Source organism: Marmota marmota, unplaced genomic scaffold (genome assembly GCF_001458135.2).
Source record: "Marmota marmota marmota unplaced genomic scaffold, marMar, whole genome shotgun sequence".
NCBI classification, from domain to species: domain Eukaryota; kingdom Metazoa; phylum Chordata; class Mammalia; order Rodentia; family Sciuridae; genus Marmota; species Marmota marmota.
The window spans coordinates 40,777,523-40,796,957 of record NW_026000026.1 but is presented as its reverse complement, the minus strand read 5'-3'; the positions used below and the strand labels follow the sequence as shown (position 1 = coordinate 40,796,957).

The window sequence follows — 19,435 nt, the reverse complement described above, 5'->3', positions numbered from 1 at the left end:
TTTTCTTGGTTTGTTTTTTTTTTTTTTTTTTTTTACTTGTAACAATACTCATCAAATTACATATTTAAAGAATATGCAGTTTCAAGTCTGGGGACATAGCTTGGAGCATTTACCTAGCATGCATGAGCCTTGGGTTCCACCCCTAGCACCTCAAAAAAAAAAAAAAAGAATGCAGTGTATTGTATATCAGTTTTACTTCTATAAAGTATAAAAAATTAGACACTAGAAGATCTGTAGAAACCTAAGTTATACAAATGTTACCTGTAATTCTTGTATTATTTTTAAGAAAGAGCTAATAAACTTTCCTTCAGCTGAGTGATTTCCTTCAGAAATTCTTTGATTTCAGGTGGGCAATCCATAGATATAGCTGAATTCTACTTTCTCTAGGGTAAGTTTTCTCAGCTGTGGTACTGTTGACATTTGGGGCCAGATAATTATTTGTTCTAGGGACTGTCCTATGGGTTGTAGGTTGTTAGCAGCATTCCTGACCTTCACCCACTAGATGTATCATGCAACACACAAGTATGACCATCAGAAATGTCTCCCAATATTGTCTAATGTCCCCTGTGAGGCAGAATTGCTCCTAGTTGGAAATGACTGCTCAAGGATTAGGTCATGTTTCTTAGATAACAAAATTTTTGTTACAGTCCAGAATTATGGTTAATTTCTAAGTTTATTTTCTAAACAAACTGAGTAATAAGGTTTAGGTCTAAACCCTTCTCTCCACCCATGTTCTGTTATAGATGAGATTTGCCAGATCTAAAATACATTAACTAGTCTCATCCCTTCAGCACCCCTGTCTGATTTTACCCTAAGCATTTTAGAGCCTACTAAATGCTTTGCTTTGCTTTCTTGGTGCCAAGAAAGGCAGATAATGTGACAATCACCTACAGTAGGGGAGGGCAAGAACAAGAGGTCTTGAGCTGGTCACCTTAGAAAGAATTTCCTTTTCTTGATGATTATTGGATTTACAAAATGATCTGTAAATATCAATGCTTGGAGCTGATCCTCCTGTTTTTTCCCCTTTACATTATAAGAAGGCTTCAAAGCAGATACAGATTGTGCAATTTAAAAATGCCAATAAGCCAGACATTTAACTGCACAGACGGGCAGCCCTTTCTTTTTCTTTTCTTTTCTTTTTTTTTTTTCTTCCTTTTAATTGTCTGTTTCATGAGCAACTGGGGTGAGGGGGTTAGAAATAGGATACTAACTAATGACACTGTTGCTGCACAGCAGATCCCCAGGGCCAGGCACTGTTGCATTCCTCTAGAGTGTTGTCTACAGATAGACCTGGTGGCATTGCTATGAATCAGAGCCTTGAACCAAAGAAATGTTTTATTGTGTTTATGGATATCACAATCTGTTTTCTCTTGGTCTGATGCTGAGGGCTTCAAGGATCTTCCTTGGATGCTGGTGTTCCTCGGAGTCCCCCTACCCCCACCCCTAGGTCTGATTTATGAAATAAACATATGCATCCAGGTAGACATGAAGTTGTTTTTGGACATTGCTTCTCCTCTCCTTGACTCTACCCAGAGGTATCTTGACCATGTTCTTAACTCTTGTCTCTTCCTCAGAAATACCTCAGGGACTTTTTCAGCGTGATGCTCCAATCTGCAACATCACCCCTACACATCAACAAAGTGGGACTGACCCTTTCAAAACACACCATTTGTGAGTTCTCACCATTCTTCAAGAAAGGAGTCTTTGACTACAGCAGCCATGGGACGGGGTAAAGCCGGGATGACAAAGGAACCACCAACGCAGTGCCTTCTCCTTGAAGCCCGCTCTGATGCAAGGCTGGATCCTGGCTGCCTCCCTCCGCCCAAGGCAGACGTGCAGCAGCCAACCCGAACGCCTCACGTCATCATACCTAGTGCCTCAGTTTGGGAATGGGATGCTTTGCCTGCTGATGGTGACCCTGACAGGCAGCTGTTACTGTTCCACTGCAGTTGAATGTGGCCTTTTCCCATAGTGCTTCCTCCTTATTGCACAGCAGCATCCGTCCCCCGTGGCAGGATGAATGTGGCTTCTTTATCTTGAGCTCCCTGAGCCAAGCCAACCTGGGACCTCCCAGAGTGGGTGGCTTGCCAGACCACTCCTAAATGACTTTCCTCTGGTTTCCTCCATCACCAAAATATACTCTGGTTTTTTTTTATATCACTTCCGTGTGACTGACTATATCCCAAGAAAAGCATTTTAAATTATTTTACTGTATTTTTTTTCCTTTTCTTTTTCCTCATTTGGATCAGAAATTTTATACAATACCTAAACACTGATGTTTACATAGAATTTCATATTCTGTAAAGGGAATTTTTGGTCCAATCATAACTAGAATCTTCCATGCTTGACAAATTGGATGTAGGTGACATCACTTAAAATTTCTATAAATCCCTACAAACAGGACACTGTTTAACCTTGAATGTTTGAGGACATTATCCCAAATCTCAATGGCTGCTGTGCATTCTCAAGCTTTTTCTGCTAAGCACAAAATAAGTGCAAAACTGGATGCATATTTTTAAATATTATTTTGTTCACATTTCTGTTACAGTATCTACTGGATCTTTAGCTGAAGACTAGAATTTAGAGTACTTTATTACTAACCCCTTAAATTACTCAGGACTTAATGTAGCATTGCACATCCTTGTACAGTAAAATCGCTTTGTTTTACTAAAGAGAAAAATATGAGTGGCAAAATTAAAATATATATGTGGTATATATTGAAATGTACATAATTCTATCTATAGATTTATATGTGTACACACTCCTGTACAATAGTTATATCAAACTATATAATCATTCACACCAACTTTATTAAAGGTATTTGCTTTTCCAGAATTTAAATTAAATTGCTCTCAATATTAAATGAAGTGATAATATCTACACTTTGGCTTTAAGTTTGTGACATGCTCATTCTTACTAGGCTGTTTAAAAATTGGTCTAATGTGCTTGGAAAGATATATAATGTATAATTTAGCATTTTTATTGCAGAAGATGCAGTTATAATAGTGATTGAAGTCACAAATGAATGGTGAACAAAACATATTTACATTCAGTCTTTTAGAATATGCCTGCACAACAGAGCTCTCCAACCTCAAATATGCTTAAAGATGCAATTATCCCTATAAGGAGGAACTATTATTGCACTAATTAAAAATCATAGTTTAGTGTGAAAAAACTTGAGGACTTTTTTTTTTTTTTTTATTGCTGCAGAAGGACTTGCTTCTGTCTGCATTATACACATAGGTTTAGGAGCAATTACTACCAAGAATTTAAAACTGAAGATTAAAGATAAAAGCTGGGGAGATAATAATTAACCATAAGTCAGTTATTTAAAAGGAGCCCAAGCACTAAATCTGCCCATGATTTGCTGGGTCAATGGACTGACCAGATAATCTATCTTTTGCCCTTTTGGGCCTGTTTTGGTGGCTGGGCTTGTGGCAAGTATTTTGTTGAAATCACCCAGGACATTTGGAAAGAAAAAATAGACACGCATTTGTAAGAAATGCAGTAATCATAAGATCCTATGTTCCAGTCCTCACCTGAAGTAAATCACAATTGTGTCTGGAGTTCCAAGTGCTGGCTATCTCTGGATAAAGCCAGTGAAAACAAAAATGTGTCCTTTTACTTCTCTGGACCTTGGTCTCTGCATCTGAAATCGATGCCAGCCTATGCACTGAATGACCTCTAGATACCATTTTGGCCCATGGTTGCAGCAGAGGAATAAACAATTTCAGTAGGGCCAATTATAGTTCCTAGTGTATAAATGTGAGATGCATACTTCCAATCTTAGAGGCAATGAGTCTGAATAAAACATGAGGGAAAGTTGAAAAGCAAGTGAAAAGTCACATCTAAACAAATAAATTCCTTCTGAAATAAAGATAAGATGGGTGAGTTAGGATGACAAAATTGAAACTTTCTTCATTTGGACTAATTTAAAGGAGTAAATGAAAATTAGCAATTGTGTATTGCATTACTGTACTTTCAGAGTGCCTCAAATATCAGTAATACCAACCTGACCCCTTTAGGCAATTCAGATTGACAAGCTATCAACTTAGGCTCTTGTAGTCAGTTGGATGAATCCAAGGTGCTTGAACAGAATTCTTTTTTCAAGCAGTGTTATCATTCCCTCCTTGCACCAATCTTATTTAAAATCACAAGTAATATAGTAACCTTCAGTCCAGTTCCCACTCAGACCTTGCTATTTCTGAATTATATTCAAATTTAACCCTGTGATTAATTTTGGCAGGTAATAGGGAATAACCAAGTCATGCTGGCTCACCAATGACTAGCATCTAGGAGATTCTCTGGTGCACAGTGTGGAGATACTTTGAAGATAATGAACAGGGTAGCTGGTCCTAAGGTCACTTCAAATTTACATTTTAATACACATTTACATTTTTATGCAAATTCAAGCTAGTTCTGCTCAATTTTGGCTTCCACTCAGAGCTCTAGACAGCATATTCATCTGAATCTGGGCAGAAGCAACCAAAAGCTTCCACAGATTACAATATCACATGAACTCAAAGATACAGGCCCCCTCTGAGGAGCTGTCAGGAGCTACATTTCCCATTTTTGGAATTGGAGCACATTGACTGGTGTCCTGGGTTCAACTTTTAAAAGAAGATTTTCTCTTTTTCTGGACATCTCTCACAGCCCCAAGTCACATGACCTATTTCCTCTACCCAGCTGTGAGAGATGGAGAACAGTGTTCTATTGTGATGTGGGTCATACTCCTATTCTTCCAAGCCTGCCAAAATGCAAACTTCATCCTCTTAAAGAGATTGTGGGTAGCAACTTAAGCATAACATGAGCAAAGATATACTCAGTTATCTCCGCTCCAAACAGTAGTATTAGGTTCTCAGGTACAGTTTTTTTTACAAAAGTTGCCTAAAGGGGTCATTGGTTGATAGTTGAACACTTATGCCCCAGGAGACCTTCTCCCATATCAACACATATTTGAAAGAGTGGCTCAGATGAGACTTTATCGTAAAGGTCCCCCCGCCCCAATTTAAATGAAAGGAGAGTAAGGAAATTCAGGTACAATAACTCTATGACAAAATAACCACTTCAATTTTATTTCAGATGTCATGGCAGTGACTTATGTTGTGGGGAAACAAAGACCATTAATCTAGGGAGGCTCATTCTTGACAAATTAAGGTGTGTATATTCCACCTTTTTAACGACAGACTCTTTCCATGTATAATAAGAGGGCCTTGTTATTGACTTTTTCTTTTTTCTATTGAAACTGCTTTTTCAGATAGCAATTTCTTAGATGGAAAGGGATTTTGAAGTACAGTTTTGAATTTTGCAAACAGGGATTTCCAAGTTGAACACATCTACCCAGTATTATAAATTTCCAAAGCATCGTATTTCAAATGGTTCCTAGAACAGTACCTGGGAGTAGGAGTGTTGATGTTGCTAATGACCAGGTTGTTACCTTCAGAATGATTGTTTATTTGGTGGTTCATTATCCTGTTAAACTCTAAAAATGGTAGGAAGGACAGAAAAGCAGTTGACGGAACTGAGAGGGTTCAAGGATGTGAGTTCATCCTTGCAGCCTTCAGATAGCACTTTTGTGAACTTAACCACTATGGAACTCTGCCACTGGGCTCTGGTACTGTCTCCTAAGGCTATCCCATGTCTCTCTAGCAGGCTCTGTATTCTATGTCTTTTACAAAAGGACCAAATACAAAATGTACTTCTGTTTTGGGGTTTGTTTTGGTTTTTTGGTACCAGAGATTGAACCCAGGGGTGCTTGCTTAACCACTGGGCCATGTCCCCAGCCCTTTTTTTTCATTACTTTTTATTTTGAGGCAGGGTCTGTCTTGCAAAGTTGCTTGGGACTTCAGTTAGTTGCTGAGGCTGGCCTCAAACTTGTGATCCTCCTGCCTCATCCTCCTGAGTCGCTGGGATTACAGGCATGCACCACGTGCTTGACAAAATGTACTTTCTTGGACTATACTAATTTGGTACCCTTTATTTGAAAATGGAATAATGAGATATTTATCCAAAGGTCTCTCTGACTTTTGTGGAAATTTGGGATTCAACTTCTTGGTTTTATACCATTCCCATTGCTGAAAGGGCAGAATCTCCCCCATTCAGAGACAGAGTGGATGTGTTTGCAAGAAGTTGTGCATTGCAGGTGGGAAGTACACGAGGTACAAAGTGGAAAACTGAATAAAGGAAAATGTCAAAATCCCACAGGGTCAGTTTACAAAACTGGTAACATTAAGGCAAGTCTCTGGAAAGAGAGACGTGTTTCTCCAGAATTTAAACCTAGAAGAAAAAACAATACGTGAAACATAGTCAAACAACCTCAACTTCTTGAAAGCAGAGTTATTTTTCTCAAAGTATCACAAATCCTTATGCACTGTGAATATTTGCAGAAGTGTTTGTGTCTTTCCAGTAGCACATAGAGCTGTGCCTGAGAGTGTCTCGCTGAAGAACAGCCTGCAGGGTTCTGATTCCTGAGACTCCATCATTCCTTACTCGTCTTTCTGCAGGAAGAGAGGAAGGAAAGAAGGAGGGCAGGAGGGCAGGCTGCAGCTGCTCCCTCAAAGCTGCCTGGACTATCTTCAGAGGAAAGAATCACAGTGAACAATAGCACCAGTTTGTGGTGATTAAGAGTTGTTTGTTGTTGTTGTTTAATTTGCACTTGAGTTGATGACTAAACTCTCATTAGCTCCTCTAAAAATAAAAGCCAGAAGCCATGGCAAAGGGGAGGGTGGCGTGCCTCCATCGTAAATCAATTTTCTTTTTTTATTTTGGGTACTGGGGATTGAACCCAGGATGCTTAACCACTGAGCCACACCCTCCAGCACCCATTTTTTTTTTGTTTGTTTGTTTGGTTGGTTGGTTGGTTTTAATTTTGAGACACAGGGTCTCACTAAGTTGCTGAGGCTGGCCTTGAACTTGTGATCATCCTGCCTCAGCCTCCTAGGATTACACACACACACACACACACACACGCGCGCGCGCGCGCATCACCATGCCTGGCTTATCTTTTTGTTTCTCTTTCTTTTTTTTTTTTTTTTTGGCATGTATTGTAAGAAAAATTGATCCACAATGGCTATAAACTTTCAGTTGCAAAGTAATTAAAATTCTAACTATTTATCCTTTACAAATGAATAGGGAAAGTTATAGTTAGGTCTTTAAAGCGTTTTCCATGCCTACAGGTCTCCAGTACAACCACATGTGAAGAAATCCTGATCAAAGAGCACATCACTCCCTTCTGGGGTTGGGGCTTGGAGTGTTCCCACAGCACTTATTTTAAGAGCTTGCTCTCTGTTGGACCTATTACGTATGCACATGGCTCTAACCAGAAAACACTCCAGCTAGGCAGGCACTACTGCACACCTCCCACCTGGTCCCCATCTTGTAGTTAGTGGCACAGTTTGCCATTCTCCTCCCAAACCTTCCATACCCACCAGACCCTTCAGAGCTGGAGAGAGGAACAAGCACAACAAGTTGAAGAAGTTATTTGAAGTTGACCTCAGCAAGTTCATAAAGTATGGATGATACTTATCCTACTTGAAGTCACCTATACAAATTCATGTCATGGCCACTTCCCCAGCCTCCTTCCCACCATAGAAGTAGTGAAGGGTCAGACCCAACTGGCCATTGTTGCAGCTCCCCTGGTCACATGCTTGGTATCAAGGACCTCACCAAGAGAGTGTGACAGGCAGAATGCATAGAGAGCCAGCTGTGTTCTCCTTTGTTCTTGTTAGCAGAAGGCTCATCACTGGTGCCCCATAACCCTCGTCCATTCAACCCATATGCATGAGCATCTTCTCTGTCCTAGCACAGGGCCAAGTGCTAAGCATACACTACTCATCCTTTAAATGTTAACCAGATCAGAGACCGATGCTGCCTTGTGCCATCTGGAGACTGACTCTCCTGTGCTTGGACCTTTTGTGTGTCTAGGCTTCCAAGAATTCAGAAACTCTTACCTGAGGCAAGCATGGTCTCCTGGACCCTCAGATGTCCACTGTGGGGTGCCCAACTTATGTACTCCAGTAGTCAGCAAGCCCAAATAAAGTGTGTCCTGTTTGGGGGCTCCTACCTAATCCTTGCTTTGTGAACAGAGGAGCAGGGAGTCCCACACAGACCTCGCTGTCATAGATCTCTGCTGTGAAAGCAGCAATTGCCAAGGAACATTATGTCTGCTTAATCAGGGGTGTCCAGGAATTAAACCATCTCTGCACCTTCTGGGCCTCAACTAAAAGACTGTTTATTTATAATTAAGTAGGCGATCCTATAAATTACTATTATATATATATATAAATATATATAAATATATATATATATATATAATATATAATTTATTTTATATATATACATATATATGTATATATCTCCATCAGAAATGGGTTGTTCAATCTATTTTGGGGGGTTGACAGGGAAGTCCCTTTGCTAGAATAAATACCAAAGCCTCTTAGCCACCCTGAGAATATGGTTCAGTGAATTTTGTCAGATTCTATTGACCACAGGGACTTGTAGGTTGATACCTTACCTAGGGTCTTCAGAAACTTTCAGTATGGTCCAATTCGTGTGAATTCAATGCTGTCAGTCAAAAGGACTACTGGACTTTATGCATGAATTCACTGGGCCACTTAGTGAACTAGCTTTGATATTTGATGCAAACAGAGACGTCATTGTTGGTCCCCTCCAACGACAGCATCACCAATAGAGGATAGACCACTATTGGCTACGGCTGTACCAATGACAGTCTCCCACAAAAACAAGAGGACCCAGGACCCAGGACAAATGTCAGGTGTCAAGGAGCAGCAGGATAGAGGAAGAAAGGTTGTACATAGTAGTCCCAGTGTTTCCCAAACAGCCAAACCCATGCACCTTACCCTTGATGCTGAAGATGCCCACATGTGTTCTTCTGGCTCAAACCCCTTTTTGGAATCAAGTATATGTGTATGCTAAAGCAAGAGTTGATTTTAATGGAGATGGGGACTCCTCAAGAGCACTCTCTGTAAGTAACTCTTGCCCAGGTACAAATCTATTTAAGTGAAAAGCCAGAGGCAGGAGGAGGTGGGCCCTTTAGATCTTTCCAGCTGCATGTGATGCTAGTTTTCACAATCAGGTAAAGTGCTGCAATATCTCCATGTACCATCCTCTTACTCATGGACTATGACCTCAGTGAGCTAGGCAGGACTCCTCACTGACAGTCTCAGGGATGGCAGGTGCCCTGTTAGTTTTTCAGAAAACCACAACCATCCTGCCACCAGTGGCCCACCATCGTGTTTCATCCTCCAATAGTCTTCAGTGCTGAGGGAAAATCTTCATCTATTTCTGCAAACCTTCCAGAAAGGCAGCCACCACTGCAGATGAGGAATGGGCTACACCGCAAGCTGACCCCAAAGAGCACAATATTAGGGAGTCTGAATGGCTCAGGACAGCAGCATTTCTGGTATTTGTTTTCTGTTTCTGTGACTGGGCAGAGATGATGTCACTTGTACTATCTAATAGGACAGCTTCCAAGCTCCCAGAAAAACCAAAAGTCATGAGCAGGACAGCCCTGTATCTGGCCAGAAACTAAAGGGTGTCAGAACTAGAAAGAGCCTTGGAAACAACCTGCATCCAGGATCCACTCAGGGGCTAGACAGAGTACAAATGTGAATGGTGAACACACGTGCCACTGAAGGAAATTCAGATTGTGTTGTGAAACACCCACACAGGCACCAGGCTGCACCTAGCACATCTGCACGCTACACTCTGCACGGGGTTACCATCTCCATTGCTGATTAAAATGATTTGTTAGTTTTACTAAAGGTAAAACAGCTTGAAAGAAGTTGTGACTCACCCAAGTGACAGCTAATTGGGACCTAAGTTTCAGTGTCCGGTGTTAAATCCGGGCCCCCCACCACAACCTGGATTAGAGGAAAATAATGACTACGTCATTCCTGGAGAAACAGGAGACAGGAATCACACCAGTGATTTCACAAAAAGAGTTTGAAATAATTACAATTAGCCAAAAAATAAAAAATGAAAGGAAACTCAAAAGTGTCACAGAGGTAGTAACTAAAGGAAGCAGCTGTCTCCCTTAGAGATGGGGGAACATGTGGGAAGAAGGTTGGAATTACTAAGACTAAAAGCCCCTGTAGTGCTGAAACTAGAGAAGGGGGTACTGGCTGCTGGCATCAGTGTCTCAGCTGGAAGAGGGTCCTGTGGGGCTGCCCTGGGAAGGGGGTGCTGCCTCTCTGAGCACCAGGGCACAATGAAATCTATCAGTCAATACTGGAAAAACTACAGACTAGATCCAGCTGCTGCTTCTAGCAAGGGCTGCTGCCAATGTGGGGAGGAAGAGTGAGGATGAGGTGATACTGACGAGAACAGGAAGCCATCTCATCAGGAAAAGGAAGCAAACAGAAATGTTCCTGGGATTGATGCTGACAGGAACAGAGAACAAATAGGATCAATTCTCTTTTCCTTCCTCCAGCCCTGAGGTGTCCCTCTAATGCCCTGTCTTGGCAGAGCCTAACAGGGAGCAGCTGGCAAAGCAGAATTAAGGTTTGCAGGTTTCGGTCCCAGCATCCCAGAGCAGAACAGAGAAGGCTGGGCTTGGAGCCAGGAGGGAAGGGCTTACTGATTGGCACACTGAGCTTTTGCTTCAGGGAAACCTGGACCTAACACTCATCAACTATTGGTCAACTTCAATATTGATTTGAAACCAAAAGCTATGGTTTTCCCCTAACTCCCACCACAACCCATCATTGGACATTCTGAAGTTCCTGTGTATGTCACCTGCTGAGTCATGAACACCATGGCCTGAGAGTTAATCCACAGGACCTCTGTTCTCTGCATCTAAATCTGCACTATCTCCATGCACCATCCTCTTACTCTTGGACTATGACCTCAGCGAGCTAGGCAGGGCTCCTCACTGACAGTCTCAGGGATGGCAGGTGCCCTGTTAGTTTTCCAGAAAACCACAATCATCCTGCCACCTGTGGCCCACCATCGTGTTTCATCCTCCAACAGTCTTCAGCACTCTAAACCTGAATTCAAATCACAAGAGAGCTTTATTTACCTGGCCAGGGACTGTCACCCACCACAGAGACTCAAGCTCTGGGGAGGACAGCAGCTTCCTGGTCCATCCAAAGAGAATATAAGCACAAAAAACACAACTCAGTGACTTGCTTATTGTCATGTAAACTAGCCAATCATAGAGATTAAAACATTAATAAGTGGGACCTGTGGGCTCTAGGCAGGACTGGAATTTTCCAGTCAGCAAGCAAGTGATAAGCAGAAGAAAGAAAAAAAAAGCATTACTTTTGCAGTTCAGTTGACCACAGTCCTGGGTTTAAGCAGATGCTAGACAGTCCCATCCTGAATTTGGGCTGGGGTCAGTGGGGCGAAAATCTACTTCAAAGTCATGTAGACCCACAAGGGCATTCAAACCCAGGATGTAGCTCACCATGACCACCGCTGCATCCTGAGTAGGGTACAATTTGTGGGGTACAAAGTACAAAAAGACAATTTTTAGAAGAAAACAGCTTTCATTTCAATTTCTTAGAAATAGCTCTTACAACAGTTTTTTTCTTTTTTACAGAAGACAGCAAAATGGAGTCTTAGGCCTGTTTATGACGGTTCTTGCTTTATAATTGTCTCATCTCACTTATGAAAATCTTATATCTATGATCTATATTTTTACTAATCTATAACCTATAACTTACAGTCTTATTGATTGTATTTATCAGTTCACACCACAACAGTGGCTCAAGAGAATGTATCCTTTTCTTGAAGAAGTATCTATCCATGACCATGTGGTACCTGAGCAGTGTGATGCCAATCACATGGAGAATGTCATGGACATCTCCTGCTCCACCCAGACTTTGCCACAGGATAAGTTTCCTGAGAAGGTAAAAAGTGTTCAAAGATTGCTTTAAAAAGACAAGACACCCAGGCATTCCTAGACACACATTCCTGAGTCAAAACAATAGTTGGGTGTTCCGCCCCCCCTCTCTTTTCCTCCCTCAAGGACCAAGAAAGTTGCTTTGGTGACTAAGAAAATGGATTGGGGAAGATTCACTCTAATTCCATGGCCATGGCTGGCATAGCTACACTCTAGATTGTCCCTGAGGGCATAAGATGAGAACATTTCTAGAGCATTCGTCAGGTGAGTAAAATTTAAAGTCCTGGGTTTGCGGTCCCAGAGACTATGTGCTGTTTATTTAAGGCAGTAGTTTCTTGTACTCTTTTTGAGGTTGGCAATAGTATCCTTCCTAATCTTCATTGACATTGTTTCTGTTTCCCACAGAATTCAAGGTAAGCAGGTTCATCTCTTCTGCTCAGGTGATTTGAAGTGCTACTCACCTGAGAAATTACTTCCCTGTGGTTATTCCCATGAGATGCAGGATCAGCCATGTCAAGCCTGGCACTAAGCCATGACACTGACCTTCAGCGACTGCAGTGGCTGCTTTCCTGATTGTTCTCAGCCTGAGAACTTGAGAATAGCTATTTCCTGAAGGTGATTGATGTCCCATGAGAAGACATGGGAGATGTACTCTTGGTCTGGCTTTTCCTAGTTTCTGACAGGTCTTTCTACTTTTCTAATGCGCAGAACAGTTCTGCTTAGTCATGGAATCCAAGAACTGTCTTCATACTTGAGTTTCTGTGCTCAGCGGTGTGAGGAGGTAGTAGACCCAGAGAAGTGAGGAAGCCAGGAATGGAGGGGTGATATAAGAAAGGAGTTCGAGAAGAGAACTGACCAAAGACTCCAGTATCACAAGAAATTATTCTGATGACATAGAAACGCCCTCTGGCTTAAACATCTAAAATAAAGGCACCCTGACTTTCAATGGGGTTATAGTCCAGTAAACCCATTGTAAATTGAAAATATAAGTTAAAAGTGCATTTAATACACCCAACCTACCAAACATCCTGGCTTGGCCACCCAGACCACTGTGGAGAATCCCTTGTTTCTGCTCATGGTCACGTGGCTGGTTGACAGCTGAACTGCCTATTGCTTGCCTAGGGAAAGACCAAAATTCAGAACGTGGTTTCTACTGAATGAATATTGGTTTTGTACCATTATAAAGTTGAAAGATCATAAATTGAACCATCCAAGGACCATCTGTGCCAAAGTGAAATGAACATTTCATGCTTGTTTGTTTTAGTATCTCACTCCTCTGTTCAGCCACAATAGCTGGGCTAGTGATTGTCTGTCTTCCTCTTGAAATGGATGTATTCAAGAAACTCAAAGAACTGCATCTGTTTTCCTTACCTTTCCTGGTATCGCTGACTGCCCATCAGTTGGGGGGGGTGGGGTAACAAGCACTTGAGAATACATACATCTGATCACAAAAAAGCTTCATCCTGTTCCTAGTGAATGTGCCAGGAGCCAGGAGTTGTAATAGTCTGTCAATTATCTGAGAAACACTGTCAAAGTTTTATCAGTGGAGACAAGCCAAAACCATACCTCCAAATTCAAGGAAACTCAACTAAAATGAGGTTTTTTCAGACAAAGTCTGAATAGAGCAAAACATATTTTGATTTCTGTAACTGGCCATCACCCACTCGGTGAAGAGGGAAGGGCGATATGCAGATGATTCAGAAAATTTGTGTCATTGTTTAGGTTCATCTTCTTCCACCACCCTGTTGACGGGTCTCTAATTCACTCTCTACTAGTTAAGTTTAAGTCTTTCCTTCTCTGAAAGCAGGAAAGACAGAGAGGGCACACAAAAGAACAGCCCTAAGTGCCGTCTTTGCACCCTAACATATTGGACGGTTGTGAACAGGAGAAAATGTCTTTTGAAATTTGGGGAATGTTTCTTCCTGAAACCCTCCTCCTACCTCCCACATGACATCCTAGGAGAAAAGTAAAGGCAGAAATAAATTAGCCATGAAGGCATTTAAGCTTAAGCTTCTCAAATGCATAAACTATTTCCAAGGTCCTTTCAGCCAAGTCATTCATGGGAAGGGTGGGCAAGAGAGAGCTTTGCCCCAGTTTGGGGATCCCCCTCCACATCTGGGGACACCAGGCTGCCTCCATTGCCCACATCAGCTAAAGCAGTGAGTTAAGAGAGAGGAAGGGTCTAGCTGAGCTGGACATCCACTGCCAATGCTTTAGGGGCTAGACCGCCACAGAGCTGGTGCTGCCTGGGCACCTGCCCTCAGGGTAAAAGCTCATTCGGGAGTTGCAGCTTTTCCGTAAGAAGCTGCGACACCCAAGACAGCCTGACTTCTTTTTTCTGTAAAGAACTTGATTTACGTCATTGTCTGATGCAGAAATGATTAAAGAAAAAAGGCAGCAAAAGAAAAGTGGGGGAAAAGTATCATAGAACTGGCTAGAGCGATAAATTGATAATTATGATTTAATATCATTGCTGTAAGTTTCCATTTATGTGACAATTTTGAAAAGGCAAACCCATAGGGACAGAAAACATTTCAGAGATTGCCCGGGGTTGGGGTGAGGTGGGGAAGAGATTGACCACAAAGGGGCAACCCGAGGGACTGTTTTGGGACTGAGGGTCTGGTCAGGTCATCACACAACCAGATGTGTTTGTTGTGCCCACATACACAGAACTGTATGTGGGAAAGAGTGAATTATGCCATCTGTGAACTATGCAGTAAAGTGTGTTGACTGACTGACTCTATGCCACACCATGCCTCTTTCTTTTTTCTTTGCAGCAGTACAAACAACTTAGTCTTATGGGTAAAAAAGAGAAAATAGCTTCAGCTTCCAGAATCCCATTTTGTAAGTTTAGACCCGGCCTGGAATGGGGACAAGAATTTGTTCACTTATCTGTCTCCAGGAACCATTCCATTGACCCAGTCAACATACACAAGGTGCCTAATAAATGTAGCAGAAGACATGGTGGAAATAGTGGCTCATCCAGCGTGCCAATTCCCAGAGCTCTCTTCCCTCTCCCACCAGGCTCCCATCCTCCCTCTCTCCCCTCTCTTCCTGTTCCTTTTCCTGCCCATCTCTATGAGTGTCTAAAGTGTTTCCACCATCTCATGGTAAAGATCATTGACTTGGATTACATCAGAGTGATTCTTACAGAAAGAAGGGTTTCGGAAGGATTTCTTCCAACTCCTACAAGATCCTAGGAAGAAGTCTTACGGAAGCACTAGAAGGAATGCAACAAGAAAGTGACAGAGAGGGTCTTGCCAGGTGTTCTGAGCTCCAGAGGTTGAAGCCATGGCCTCCCTGTGTGAGGGACACCAGGGGACCAGGTGGCGGGGCTGCATGGAGGGAAGGGGGAAAGCTGGGATTGCCAGGGCCAAGTCAGAAAAGCCTGGGGTTAGAGGTTGGACTTCCTCTAGAACTCAGAAAGAAATACCATGACATTTAAAAACCCTCTGTTCTACTTTGTTTTCTTGGCTCACCCCCTCCCAGGTGTGAAATCTAGGAGGACAGGGTCATATTCTTTTTGTTCCTCTCTGCTCCCCAAGTGCAGTGCTGGGTATGCTCACTGGTTATTTAATGGAGTTGGTGCGTGGTTTTGGGGGGTGAGGGGTAGTAGTGATTGATTTAACGTTTTGAGAGAATCCCCCAGGCTGCTGCATGGAAGCAGACTAGAGGGTACAAAGAGGAAGAAGTGAGAAAATTTAGGGTACAGCAAGTGACAGGCATCTCAGTTGGGCATCTGCAAGGGTCTGAAGATTTTATGGAATGGGTATCAAATGTGATTCCAAAGCAAAGTTGAAGTAAAAGCCATCTGGCCTAACTCCCTGGCAGTGTTTGAGAGGAAAGGAAAAGTGAAGATGTGAGCAGCTGACCCTTCTTGAGGCAGTAGGATCAGACTGGACATGCCACCCCCAAAGGGAGGGAACGGTTTCCAGTCTCCTAAATGCATTTGCTATTTCCTATTCTAGCAAATAGGGAAAGAAAGATTTGCAACTGGAGGCTCACAGACATTCCAGATGCACCGGATGTGTGTGCATGTCTGCAGGACATGGAAGAGAGACAGTTGAGCTTCTAGGAAGTCTGGAAACTGCAAACTGCAGCCAGATGGGCGCAGCCCAGGGACCGTCACGGCACACTGGAGCATGAAATCAGATTTTGGAGGGAGACGAGGGTGTGGCTTGGCAGAGGCTCAGACTCAGGAGGGGATTCTCAGCCAGAGGTTTGTGTGGAATGAGAAATAGTCTAGGTTCTCAAATGACAAAACAGATGCAGGGCAAGGGAAAATATGCCCTGGGATGCTTGGTGCAAGCTCTTCCCGGTTCCCAAGTTTAACTCCTGACTCTTCCAGCTGCATCTCATATGACCCTCCCTCAGATAGACAAGTGAGTCCATCAGTCCTTCTCCACTTCCCCAGGAGGCTTCCGGTTAGCCCATTCCCTTTCTCCTTGCTGTTCTCTCTGCTGTTCCATCCAGGGACACAATTTAAATCAAGATCCATGGAATCCCCAAGTGATGTGCTAAGAAATCCTGGCCACTGGCGTGATTTCAGGAGCTGAAGGTCATGTCCCAAAGAGGACACAGTTAGAAGCTGTAGAGTAAAGCTGAGTCTTCAGGGTTAATGTTCTTCCACTACAGAAGCAGTGGGGAGATGACCCCAGCTGTGGTCTGGCTAAGCAAATCTGAAATCCATCAGAGAGCATCAAGGAAGAGAAGAAGAGCATGGGTAGGGTATCAAAGCTGCCAACTGAATCTCTCTCTCTCTCTCTCTCTCTCTCTCTCTCTCTCTCTCTCTCTCAGACCTTGGTCCTCCTTTTAAGGGTTTCCAATGGCATCAGTCAGGCCCACAAAAATTCTCCAAGCCAATTTCCCTGACTTGGAGTCAACTGATGATTAGAAGTTTTTAATTACATTAAAAACAACAACAACAAACAACAACAAAAAGTCTTCATCACAGCACCTAGGTTAGGTTAGCATTTGATTGGCTAGCTGGAGACTGTCACCTCACCATGTGAAACACATCACAGAGGACTGAATTGCCCTTCAGACCTCACAGGTCCCTTAAGCCACTGATCAATCTGCTTCGGGTCTAGAAAAATTGCTGAGAGACCTGCCTTCTCTATGGGCCAGGTGAACCCTGTCCTTCTGAGGTGCTGGGCTAGACACTGGACCTGGAAACAGAGAGCTGATGGTCTCCAGGTTCAGCTCTGTTAGCTTGGATGAAAACAGCAATGGGCCACTCCAGGGACTCAGCCACAGGCTTACCTTGATCCCTCACAGGATGATGAACAATCCCTTTTGTTGTGATAACTGCTGAGACACCCTGAACTTGTACTTACTTTTCCTAGATTCAATCTGATCCAATCCAAATGGTAAATGTATCTAACATGATTAGTGGGAAGTTTTGACTTCAGAAATGGAGCCCATGGTAAGCCAAGTCACCCCGCACTCCCCTGAGTGAGCTTCATAAACTGACATTTTTAGATACTCCACAAGGTGCTGGTCAGTCAAGCAACTCACCCTAAGTATACCTGATGGATAGAGTGCACAGAGGAATCTAGACTAGATGGGCTTAAAAGTGACAAGGATGTTGGTATGCAAGAATGCAGATGATGTTTTACATCAGAAACAACATAAGACACAAACTGGAAAAGAAATTGCAACATATGATAAAGAATTAACTTATATGTAAATAGCTCTCTGAAATTAACAAAAGAGCACCCGTCCATTTTTAAATAGCTTTTTAAAATTCCTTAAGTTTTACAATGACAAAGGATACAAACATACAATTAGTACCAGTTAAATTTTAAGTGGCCAATGGATATGCCACTCATGCTTACTTTACTAGAAATTAAATAATTAAAATTAAGTCACCATTGGTCTCTCATTTGGGACACCATATATCTTTAAAGCCTTAAAGAGATTTCTGGTAACCAACTAGAGAGCACATTGAAGAACAGATACTCTGACTCACTCTGTGGAAATGTCACTGGTTTAGTCTCCCTGGGGGACATTACCATCAAATGCCTTTAAATGTTTCATACCCATAGATCTTTTCCATACATAGCCAGAACAATTCCTCTTGTCCTATCTGCACTCTGAGAGTATGATTTTCCATTCTTTCATCATATATCTGGGTTCACCTAGAGGCTTGCTTTGACCAGAGGTGAAGGGTGCCTCTTCAAATCAGGACTGTAAGATATCTGACAGTTCCTGATTTTGCCATCTTGGAACACTGAGCTACTATTTAGATCATGGTAAAAATTCTATTTTTGGAATTTCTGTGGTGTGTTCAATGTGTTATTTTTGTAGCCATTACTACATGTAAAAGCCAAACCAAAAACACATTCTGTTTTCTATACTTTCTGATGATTTTCTTTAGTTATGTTCATAAAAAGTTTCCATAGGCTTTATATACGTGTGTATCGGTACATCTATATGTCTCACATAGTTCCAAAAATATGGACCCACAATTGATGACAAGCTTCAGTATTGTTGATTTAAATATATGACTTACAAAACACAGAACGAATCTGTATTTCCAACTAGCATGTGTTATTAGAGCTTCATGTCTCACTTAAATGTGGTGATAAATCGCTTAAGGAAATGCCACATGCTAGTTTTTAAAATGATTAGTCATTTGTGATGCATAAAATGTAAAATAGATGTGGATAAAGAATTCATTTTTCCTTTAATAAAGAATTTCTACTTTATGATAAATGATTAAGAATTTGATCATATTAGCAGGAAAAGATTCCTAAAATATGACATCTTTTTAGATAAATTTAAGGATCAGTTTTCAACATTATAGCAGAGATCCTTAGAGGGTTCAGCTAATTTTTCCCAAGTTAATATATGAGATTAACCCTGAGGTTCTAGATATGGAGAAGGGATAAGGAAGGATCACGGGGAACTCACGTCATGGATGGTTTAAGAAAGAGGGGCACTGTCTTCAAAAGCCCTCTATGGGTGCCCACAGTCTAATATATATCACATCTCCTTTTTCGGAAATTTGCAAGGCATTTTATGACATTGAAATTTTGTATATAGTGTTGCAGTCAAGAATTTTTTTTTCCAAATTTTTCACAAATGATATGATCATGGAATCTTTTTGTTTGTTGACTTCTTTGAGATGGGAGAAGAAGTGATTGTTAATAAAAAGAAGACCTATTATTATCTCACAGAACACACGTAAATAAGAGGTGGATGAACTAAAGGACTGAGGGAAGGAAGAGAATGAGGAAGGAATCAAAGAAGAAAGGATGATGGGAAATGACATAGAAAGGGAAAAAAAATAAGGTCCATAATTTCTAATTCGTGATTCCAACCCTAAGAGTGCTCTGAAATCAGAACTCTTTTTCGCTCAAGTTTGATGCAATTTCAATAGTTGTTAAAACCTGACTAGAGTGGCATAGTCTTTTGGTAACATTCATACCTCTCTTGGAAAAAAATTTTCTGTTTTGCATCAAAAATACTCTGGACAAGAAGTGACAGAGTTTTTAGATAATATTCATATACCTCTCAGTGAAAATATTTCTGTGTTTTGCTGGAAAAATATTCCTGTTAGGTGACAAT

General features: G+C 41.8%; 1 protein-coding gene across 3 annotated transcripts in view; it reads left to right on the top strand.

The window, feature by feature from the left end:
* Positions 1-2,882, top strand: part of Kif16b (kinesin family member 16B) — a 302,607-nt gene extending 299,725 nt beyond the window's left edge. For all 3 annotated transcript variants that reach the window (XM_048811331.1, XM_048811330.1, XM_048811329.1), the window contains one exon: positions 1,575-2,882. In XM_048811331.1, coding sequence (XP_048667288.1) covers positions 1,575-1,733 — 159 coding nt within the window. In that variant the 3' untranslated portion in view covers positions 1,734-2,882. The remainder of the gene's footprint in view (positions 1-1,574) is intronic.
* The last annotated feature ends 16,553 nt before the right edge of the window (positions 2,883-19,435 follow it).